At 36.3% G+C, this 11,968-nt stretch overlaps 1 protein-coding gene across 1 annotated transcript in view; it reads right to left on the bottom strand.

Moving 5' to 3' along the window:
- The window catches only part of LOC106872790 (uncharacterized), a 108,979-nt gene that overhangs the window by 50,567 nt on the left and 46,444 nt on the right, over positions 1 to 11,968 (bottom strand). The window contains exons 7-9 of the mRNA XM_014919900.2: positions 9,432 to 9,548; positions 6,522 to 6,723; positions 4,800 to 4,864 (exon numbers count right to left, since the gene is read on the bottom strand). Of these exons, the coding sequence (XP_014775386.1) occupies positions 4,800 to 4,864; positions 6,522 to 6,723; positions 9,432 to 9,548 (384 nt within the window). The remainder of the gene's footprint in view (positions 1 to 4,799; positions 4,865 to 6,521; positions 6,724 to 9,431; positions 9,549 to 11,968) is intronic.

Here is an 11,968-nt window from a genome sequence, read left to right as displayed (position 1 = left end):
ATACATATATCTATTTATATATATCAATTTATATATACATACACACACACACAAATATATATATATATATATATCTATATATATATATATATATATGTATATATATATATATATATGCATATATATAGATACATATGTATATCTATATTCACACATCCACTCATATACACGCCATATTTGTGGTAGACCAGTTGACCTTATTCTACACCCATTCTGAATACACTCCATTATAAAAGTGTATCAGCTCCTGTAAACATGGCGGCTGGTTTTTATTATGTATATTGTGATATAAATATTTAACGAAAATAAAGTATTTCTAAAAGGTGTATATGTGTATATCTTCCTACATGTATGAATACGTGAGCGTATACATGTATATATTTATTTATACGAACCTGCATGAACGCCCGCGTGTATGCGCGCATTTGTATGTATATCTGTGTGCGTACGTCTGTGTTTGTATATTGTGTATTGTGAATGCTTATATATCTGTGTATCTGTGTATGTCTTTGTAAATGTTTATATGTTAGTAAATGTACCTGTGTGGTCTAATTAATTGTGTAATTATGGTTTAATTACATAAGGTGTGCGGGTTGGGTAGGGTTTGACCCTCGTTAATATTCTCAATTCGTCATTCAATCAAGGATTGCTTCCCCTCCTCTCCACGTGACCCGTATATAGTCCTGTTGTGTTGGCGTACCCGGTATATCACATAACAATACGTCACCAACGGGCGCTGCAATGTTGAAACACTAAAATATCACGTTAAATAACTTTATGTTCTGCGTTCGATACTAAGCTATGTAGATGTTAGTCTCCATTCTTCCAGGGATGATTAAGCAAATATTTCTAAAAATGTATCATAATTCATTTGATTACATTGTCCCTATTGTTTTTTATATCCAGTTCAATCTAGAGCTAAAGACAAGTTGTGGCCATCATACCTGTTTCATGGTATTTACGACAACTCAGTCCGAAATATACCTCTGTTTGCTAAACCGGTGTGGCATACATACATACATACATACATACATACATACATATATATATATATATATATCTGCATATCTCACATCTATTTTCATTCCCCCACTTCACTCTCTATTTCATAGCTAGAATAACTATTGCTTGACCATTTTCTCACACCGTCTCCGATGAAGTGATATATAAAATATCCCGGAAACAGCTGTAAGACCTTTTATTTATAAATGTTCTGAAATCTTTCACAACCTTGGATTTTTATCTCATTCTGTTAATTTATATATATATATATATATATATATATATATATATATATATATATATATATATATGTGTGTGTGTGTGTGTGTGTGTATTTTGGAACCTGTGTTTGTCCTGCACCACCACCTGACAACCGGTGTTGGTGTGTTTACATTCTCCTAACTTAGCAGTTCGGTATAACAGAGAAATAGACTATGTATGAAGCTTTAAAAATGTAAATACTGGAGCCAATTCATTCAACTAAAAATTCACGGTGCTGCCCCAAAATGGCCGCAGTCTAATGACTGAAACAAGTACAAGATACATTAGAACGACCTCTACGTTTTTCCTTAATTTAAAAGCTCTTCTCTGCATTAACCTATCTTCGTACTACCCTTTACATTGCAGTCGTTTGGGGATTATAGTACTAAACTCCAACATCTTGGCAATTCTTCTTCCAAAAGCTTCCTTTCTTCGATTCAGACATACAATAAAATTTGGTAACTTCTTGACCTGTCAGGACTGTGACAGTGGCGAGTTTATATGAAATCAAAAGAGGTAATCTAATGTGGCAGTCATCTATAATGTCCATCAACTGAATTATGTCAGATAGGGAAACATTTAATGCTTATTGCTCCGATATTCTGCAAGCAGAAACCCATCACAGAATATGTTTGTTGGAAATTCTCAAAAGCTACCATAATAACTTTCAGAATAACTGATCAGAATAGCAGAAGGCATATATTTCATTAATTTTCAAGTTAATGAATTAGTTATTGTATGGATTGACAACAATTCTATTTCCGCAGACCGATGTCTATACTGACGAAATAATTACTCTAGCTATTCAAAACGATCGAAACCTATAATAAAGTTATGTAACAATATCGTCTGCATTATTTTATCTGATTGCTAAATGTGCAGTGCGCCCCTACCCACGCCCACACGCACCTCTACATACACGCATAATCTATCTATCTTATTTCTTTACTGCCCACAAGGGGCTACACACAGAGGGGACAAAGAAGGACAGACAAACGGATTAAGTCGATTATATCGACCCCAGTGCGTAACTGGTACTTATTTAATCGACCCCCGAAAGGATGAAAGGCAAAATCGACCTCGGCGGAATTTGAACTCAGATCATAGTGGCAGACGAAATACCTATTTCTTTACTGCCCACAAGGGGTTATACACAGAGGGGACAAACAAGAACAGACAAACGGATTAAGTCGATTATATCGACCCCAGTGCGTAACTGGTACTTAATTTATCGACCCCGAAAGGATGAAAGGCAAAGTCGACCTCGGCGGAATTTGAACTCAGAACGCAGTGGCAGACGAAATACTGCTAAGCAGTTCGCCCGGTGTGCTAACATTTCTGCCAGCTCGCCGCATAATCTATCTATTTGTCTGTCTGTCTATGTACCTGTCTGTCTATGTACCTGTCTGTCTGTCTGTCTGTCTATCTGTCTATCCATCTAACTGTCTGTCTGTCTATCTATCTATATACAGTATCAAATAAAAGATATTGTTCAGATGATACAAGATAAATTTTGATAGTTTACCTAATCATTCTTCTACTCAATTTCTACAATTGTTTTTGCTAGATGGTTTTATTGGAAATAGATTTGAAAACTAATCCAGAACTATTTATTCCTATTTATTTCTACAACTTTTGCTAAATCTTCTGCTTTCTTACTTTCCATTTTCTCCGTATGACCTGATATACAAAACGCTCGAATTGTTTATTTTCAAATAGATAATTATCCGTTTTTTAATATTATCTTTTCACGTGTTTTGAAACCAGATCTCCTTTTGCTGATTGAAATAATTCTAGATGACATAAACTATCTGTAAATAAATAAATAAAAAAAAAAGAAAAGAAAAGAAAAGAAAAAGAAAAACATTTTCCATGGTATTTCTTGAGCAGAATCTAAAGATGCTAATATTCCTTTCATATTGTACAAGTCTGATGTAACTTTAAACTGAGAGTAATACGCTGTAAATGCATTGCATTTTCAATAATACATATAGATAAGACGGCGAGGAGCTTGGCAGAAACGTTAGCACGCCGGGCGAAATGGTTAGCGGTAGTTCGTCTGTCTTTACGTTCTGGGTTCAAATTCCGCCGAGGTTGACTTTGCCTTTCATCCTTTCGGGGTCGATAAATTAAGTACCAGTTGCGTACTGGAGTCGATCTAATCGACTGGCCCCCTCCCCCAAAGATTTCGGGCCTTGTGCCCAGAGTAGAAAAGAGTAATACATAAGCGCACTCGCCTATGAACGATGCATATCAATTATTATAAATATAGACTCACGTATGCATATATACAAATACCTACATGTACATATTTACCATTGGGTCGACGGACCTCATCATTTCTCCTTATTTTTCTCCATTCTTGTCCCTCTTCGTCTTTCATGTCCACAAGTTTACACCTCATCAGCTTATGTTGCTTATACCGTTCAAGTGGACACAATTGTCCGAAGTTGTCGAGACCGTGATGATATTTGGTCAATAAATGACGAGGGATATAGCTTGTCTGCATCCGATATTTTTTCTCATCTTTTTGTAAATTCATATCGTCCCTTGTGCCACAGCTTCATTTCACACACACGCACGCACACACATACGCGCGCGCGCGCACCATTTGATAAACACAGGATCCGTCCAATTGCAGTACTGCCTGCTTATGATGTTTATATTAGCTCGCATATAAATTCTGTATTTATTAAAGAACTCTTTTGTAGAACTGAGTCTCAAAGCACAAATCTAGAAATAATAGAATGTAAATATTTGGATGGGAAAAAATGAAGGCCAGCCGTGGGTATCGAACTCACATCTTCTGTAGGTACAACAGGCGTTTGCGAGTAAGAATACAGTTTCTAAATCATAGAAATTCGAAGGATTGCTTCGATCCAATGGTAGAGTGTCTGCTCTGTCTATAGGCGATGTGGGTTCGTTTTCTCCTCGACTTTTTTTTTATTTATAGATTATATGTGCTTCGAGATTCACTCCAACCCATACCTTCAAAAACTATTCCCCGATCTTTCCAAAGTTTATAAATCGTTTTGGTGGCAACAACGTTATTAAATGAAAACATTTATCTTTAGCTTAAGGCGGTGCGTTGGCAGAACGGCTGGCACACCGAGCAGACTGCTTAGTGGCATTTCGGAACTAATTCCAAGTTCAAATTCTGCCGAGGTCGAACTTGCCTTTCATTCTTTCGAGGTCGAGCAAATAAGAATGAGTTGAGGACGGTAGGATCGATGTAATAATCGACTTACCCTTTCTACCGTAATTGTTGGCCTTGTACCAAAATTTTAAATCAACATTCATCTCTCGCTTAATTTAGCACATTTTTGTGAATCTTAGAAATCACGACAGAGCGCGCGCACACACACACACACACACACACACATGGAGATATTTCATGCAATGAAACTCAGTAAGTGTTTTACTAGAAAACGAACATCTTAGCAGATTTTTCAAGGTAAGTGAGGAAGTATTATACTTTTTAACAAACAACGATACTCGGAGTAACAACAGTGACGCAGAGTTTAACCATTACTCACCTATTCTATACTGCAGTAGGTTATTGTTTCTGCGATTGAATTCTATGCAAGTATAGCGTTGAGAACTGAAATGACAAAAAGAGAAACGATGCATTAAATTGATAGCAGATGTTCTATCTATCTATCTATCTATCTATCCATACATACACACATACATACATACATACATACATACATACATACGTACATACATATGTACATACAAACACGTACATATATATGTATATATATATATATATATATATATATATATATATATATATATATATATATATATATATATATATATATATATATATATCTACAGCTGTTTCATAATCTTGTTAGTTAAATAATAGAGATAGCATTAACAATAACATGCATATAAAATACACATACATACACGCACACATATATGTATGTATACACACACACACACACACACACATATATACATATATACATATGAATGTGTACACCTATATACACGGTGCTAAGGGAAGAAGGTACGATATATCATTTCCAACAGCTGTTTCTGGGAGTTCAGAATTACGCTATAATGTTGGCAGATGTATTTTACAAAACGTATTTTGTACTCTGTGCTAATCTGCTCCATTACTATACGGATATCTATATATACATCCATGAATGTTCATCATCAGTAATACATAGAGTCTTTTGGTTTCTCTTCATTTACATGTATATTCTCTTTAACTCTTTTGCTTGTTTCAGACATTTGACTGTGACCATGCTGGAGCACCACCTTTAGTCGAACAAATTGACCCCAGGATTTATTCTTTGTAAAGCCTAGTACTTATTCTATCGGTCCGTTTTGCCGAACCGCTATGTTACGGGGACGTAAACACAACAGCATCGGTTGTCATATATATATATATATATATATATATATATATACGACATGCTTCTTTCAGTTCCTTCTACCAAATCCACTCACAAACTTTGATCGGCCCGAGGCTATAGTAAAATACACTTGCCCAAGGTGCCACGCAGTGGGACTGAACCCGTAACCATGTGGTTAGTAAACAAGCTACTTACCACACAACCACTGCTGCGCCTATGTATGTATATTTTATAAATGAAACCCGATCGGTTTTATTCGTTCAGTTGCATCATTATCGCTGAGTTTAAATCATTTGAACGCTACTGTTTCCTACGTTGAGCATCTCTGGATCTCATCTGTTGATTACACACACACACACACACACACACACACACACACACACACACACACACACACACACATACACGAGAAATTTTTATGTTGGTTGAAAACTTTGTAAGTGAAAGAATTTTAAATAAAACTAATTTTAGCAACAATTGCAGCGTGGAAGGTGTTTATAAGCCATTTAAGAAACACACAAACACAGTTAGATTCACTTCAACATTTAAATTTAATTTGTCAAAATATTTTCGTCGCTTTGAAACCGCGACCTGTTCATTGACGAAATTCCGTGCTGCATCTTAGAAATTTGTCAGTGAACAGGTCGCAGTCTCAAAGTGACGAAAGTATTTTGACAAATTAAATTTAAATGTTGAAGTGAATTTAACTGTTTTCGCGTGTTTCTTAAATGGCTAATAAACACCTTCCACGCTGCAATTGTTTTCGTTCCAGCACACGATCTCATATCAGGTGACTTGCTATGCAAGTACATCTCCGTAATTTAAAAATATATAACTGAAAGAAGGAAAAACGGAATAAAGAAAGCCAGGAGCCCTACTTACCATCCATTAGGAAACACTGATGATACTTTATATTTCTCCTTATATGGGTTTAATTCTTCACATCGGAAAGATCCTAGCTTGGAGAAACTGATGTGTGTTTTGTTAATGACGACCTGTTCATTGTATTCTTCTTCATACAACATCCATTTGCCGACATATTTGTCAGCAAATTCGCACCGTTGTTTACTCTCTTCGCGGACACCTGGAAAGATTCCATTTGAATGCAAACCATCAGATTCGAACGTACAACCTTCGGAGGTTTTACATTTAGTTTCTTTGAGAGGGGCTGAGTTTGTGTAAGAGCAGGGTGGGGAGATATAAAAGTAGAAGTCGAAATTTGCACTTAAAATAATATGAGTAAAATTCCATAAGAACAACAACAAGAACATCTACAACATGAATACGCAGTGGGACTGAACCCGGAACCATGTGGTTGGTAAGCGAGCTTCTTACCACACAGCCACTCCTACTCGTATGTAGTAGTTTTATGAGTACACATTTATACACATATTGAATATCTATGTTCACTTTGGCGATGAACATCCTTGTTAACGGTGAACACTGCTCTGGAGGTTATTCAAGATGAACCAAATTATTAGTCCAAGAATAGAAACTTTTGTTGTATTTCTTAAACTATGGATGATAAATATAACAAAGACAGCCACTACAATAGCGACAACTACAATATAAAGCTCATGAATTACGATAACAGAGATTAATGGTGAAATAATGGAAGCACTTTGAAAGCGCTTTCAAAGTCACAAATAGCGGTGCAGTCTCCAGCACTTAAAAAAAAAAACTTTAACAAAAACAACGATAACAGAAAATAAAAAAAGCAACACTGTCATTGTCAGCACAACAGCAACAACAACAACAACAACATTATTGGTAATTACTTTTAAAAATTTCAAATGACTAATGAACAATTGTTGATGAATTCAATTACAAATATTTTCAACAAATAAATCGATAAAAAACATTAATATTTACAAAATATTTTTTTTTTTGTAAAAATCTCAAATGAAATATTGACAAAATGTTTTGTGTTTTTATTGATGTTTCAGTTGTTGTTTTTTTGTTGTTGTAGGGAGTTGTTTGTAGCTGTTGATGTTGGAGGTGTTTAACCCTCGGCCAGTTGTAGAAGCGATGATCATAGATATTCCGTCCATGACATTCCCATCTGTTATACCGTTTTAGTGCATTTAGTAATATAATATCGAGTGCTAATTTCTAAAATTAAATAATAATTACATTAATACTTCGATAATTTTTCGTTTTGAAAATTTAAATTATTAATCTACTGAGTAAGTATACAAAGCGGTGATGCGTAAACTAAATTAAGACCAGTTCGAATCTGTTTGAGTCCAATAGAGGCCGCGTTTTTGCCTTAGGCAAGAATTATTTTTCTCCACGACAAACTGAAGTGAAAAGCCTTTACAGGTTCAAATATGTTTCAAATTTACTGGAACATGTCTTTAATTATTAGATATATGTACTTTATCGTAGCAGTATTTGGTCTTAACTTAATATCTTAATCTTGCTGAGTTTTGGGAGGGCCATTACGACAATAAAAATGATACATGCACTGGTTCAGTATTACTTCTTTATTATTATTCAATCGGTTAAATATCTAACCAGCTTACTAATCAAGCATTTGTTTAATGTATTGATTAAACAACTAATCGGTTGTTTGTTAGTCCAAGTTCTTTCATCGCTGTTCGTGACCTTTTCAATGATTTCCCATTCTCTTCTAAGTCTGCTTTGAGTCTGTTTTAGAAGAATTGGTCTTACGCTTGTGTGTATGTATGCTTGTATGTATGTTTCCTTCGACGAATTTATTCTTGGATGCTTTGTTCCATTTGGTTTTGTCTTCGTAAAAGTTTGTACTACAGAAGGAATCTGTATTACCCTCACCCCGTGATCTAATATTATCAATATTGACCCTAGGTCAGATTGTTGATAAACAATAGCCTTATTATAGGTCGGAATAGAGATCGAAGCGGCTAATCGATAGCAAATTGCATTATCAGAAGTGACAGAGGTAAAAGTCGAGTCGAAGGCTCGAGTCCATCAATGCTTTTTCATAGTAGATTCTCTACTTGCAAATCATCGTGTGTGCATGCAGTGCCTCTGTGTGTGTGTGTGCGTGCGTGTGTTGTAAGCGCTTGCATTTGTATATATTTGTACGTGTGTCTATGAATGTGTATGTGTAGATGCGTCTCTGTTTATTGATCGGTTAGGGGTATGTGCGCATAATTTCGTTTGCGTGATTAAGTGTGTGAATATTCGTGAAGGTATTATAAGGAACGGGAATGTGTCCGTGTGTGTTTGTGTGTATCATGCATATTTCCCAAACACATATCATACACAAATATGTGCGTGTGTAAGTGTGCTACATGCACGTATGCGATTCTGTGTATCTGTTCAAAGCAGGAACCTCAAATGGAGAATCACTGGAATGTTTTACAAATGCTCAATGTTCAGTGATGGATTTGGTGGACGAGTCAGTCTGCTATGATCTTACTAAAACAAACCCAGCGTTCTTATACATACATACATGCGTATATATATATATATATATATATATATATATACATACACATATACATACATACATACATATATATATGTGTGTATATATGTATGTATGTATGTATGTATGTGTGTATATGTGTGTGAATGTATGTATGTATATATGCATGTGCGTGTGTATGTTTATGTGTATGTATATGTGTGTGTGTGTGTGTGTGTACGTATGTATGTGTATATGAATGTCTGTAAGAATGATGGTGACCACGGCTGAGTCTGTATGTCCGTCCACCATTGCTAGCATTCCCCACCAGCACCACTCCGCCACCTATAAAAAAAAAACGGGTCACAATGAAGAATTATTGGATGAGGTTTCCTTACCGCAAAGTCCACACGATCGTTGACAATGGAGGTAGTATTTTCCCCCCTCCTTCGTACAACGGCCACGTCGCATGATTTCTCGACATTCTTCGTGGTCGTCCTCACAATTCCACGGATCTGTTGACGATCAAAAGTGAATTGTGAAGGGAGACCTAACACTCCAGGATGGGAAAGAGTTCCATGTTAACACGGCCACTGATAGACACGAGCATACACATACATAATAGACACACACATACATATATATATTTACACATACACACACACGCACAGAAACGCACAGAGAAAGAGGCAGCTGATACGAATACAACTATTCAAACATACTGGCACACACACACACACACAGATAGGTACGCACATATACACATATATGCACAAGAACGTAAATATATCACTTTGTTCCCTCATCTTTTTAATGACTTAAAAGCAATGTTTGTTATAAACAGGGAGTCTGAGATATTTTCAGACCTGGAGGGCTCCATCCCCTTACACGTCTCACCACAGATCTATCTATATATCTATCTATCTATCTATCTGGTGTCTGCCTATCTGTCTGTCTACTATCTATCTATCTATCTATCTATCTATCTATCTATCTATCTATCTGTCTGTCTGCTTGTCTGTCTGTCAGTCTGTCTGTCTGTCTGTCTGTCTGTCTGTCTGTTTATTTATTTATTTATTTAATTGTGCAGCTATTTTCCTCAACGGTGTAAGTGAAATTTAAAGTTTAAAACCCGAAAAATATATTCAAGAAAGACAACTCTGAATTAGAAGAATAGAGTTATTCCCCTTGCAAATATATTTCAAACTTAAATCGCGTAAATGTTCGTTGTTCTGTTTCTCAACTTTTTGAATGAATGCATAGAGATTAATATTGTGTCAAACTTTCGTATGTCGGTGACCAATAGAATAACACCAATGCTGACCTACGTCTGGAATTGATTTGATTGGTTTATATTGATATGCATCCAAAAAGACGTCTTTGAAGGATCGGATACGAGTTCGAAACCTGAGTACTTCGTAGTGAAGTTAACTCTGTGAAGGCGGATAAGAATAAAAGCTCCAACGGCCACGGGACTCGTATCAGCAGCAACATTCATACCCACTTTCAGCTGTTACTAAGTTCCAAATGCAACATGTCTGGTGTTAGCTAAGCGCAGAAGACGTTGCATCGTAATGTGTGTGTACTCGCACGTGTATGAAAATGTGTGTGTGTTAGTGTATGTGTGTGTGTGTGTGTGTGTGTGTGTGTGTGTGCGTGCGCGCACGTGTACGTGTGTGTATGTGTGGTGTGTGTGTGTGTGTGCGTGCGTGCATATGTATATGCAACTGTGTATACGTGTGTATGCGTGTGCATGCATGTATGTGTGTATAATCGTGCGTGCATGAGTATGCGTGTGTGTTAGCGTGTGTGTGCCCGCGCGCACGCGTCCGTGTGTGTATGTTTGGTGTGTGTGTGTATGTGTGTGTGTGTTTGTGTATTCTTTAAAATGATTCTCAGATAGAGTTTATGTAAAACAGAATTTGTAACAAAATCGCGACTGGAAATCATCCGTCAGGCTTCCCACCAGTTTCCGCCAAGACAATTCCCCTTCCCCAAATTTGATTGACCTGAGATTATATTAAAAGAAACTTCGCCTAAAATACCAAGTCGTGAGATCGAAATGAGGACCTCACAATCAAAAGTCAAGCTTATATTAAACGACTAGGGCTTGACCAATTTGGTGCTTTAGACTCGGCTATAGAGTCGGTATTGATAGTAATAAAGTGTGGTACCTTTCTACCGTTACATAGACTGAGCCGTTGACAGTTATGTTCCTTGGTCATTGACACAAATATTTACAGCCAAGTGGACTATTGATAATTAACTGTATTTCTCCGAGTACATACTCCGAGTACAGAGTACACTGTCTATAGTTTGATATACCCCATTATATTGTACCATGCTTCAATGTGGTATCTAGTGTTGCCCCCTGGGGCAATAATGTTGAATATCAAGCGTGATGGTTATCGTATCGACAGAGTTGAACGTATTCTACAGCCACGTAAACCGTGTTAAGAATTTCAATATCATACAATGCTACATTACGATGTTATAATAGAGACGAATTCCTGCCGGTACTAAAATTTGAAACCCTCGTCTCTCTATTGTTACTCATTCATCTTTTGGTTCTACCGTTTCACGCTCTCACTGCTAACAATAACACACTCCTCCCCGCCATCTATCCACACTTATACGCCTATAAATTATACAAGTGACAAAATTTATATGTAGAAGCACTGATAACTATATATATACATCTATTTATATAATAAATACAGACATATACGAATACAAACAAACAAAGAGACACATACACACATACATCCACATACATGCATGCATAAAGACAGACAGACGGACACACATCAATTCCGAAATGTCATCAGTGGCAAAAACACTGACAGAGTATAAACAGTGAATTCAAAACATGTGAAGAGATATGATTGGACAACCAAACATACACACGTACGCACCGTGCATATATATATATATA

This window comes from Octopus bimaculoides, chromosome 7 (genome assembly GCF_001194135.2).
Source record: "Octopus bimaculoides isolate UCB-OBI-ISO-001 chromosome 7, ASM119413v2, whole genome shotgun sequence".
NCBI classification, from domain to species: Eukaryota; Metazoa; Mollusca; class Cephalopoda; order Octopoda; family Octopodidae; genus Octopus; species Octopus bimaculoides.
This window is presented reverse-complemented; position numbering and strand designations above follow the sequence as displayed.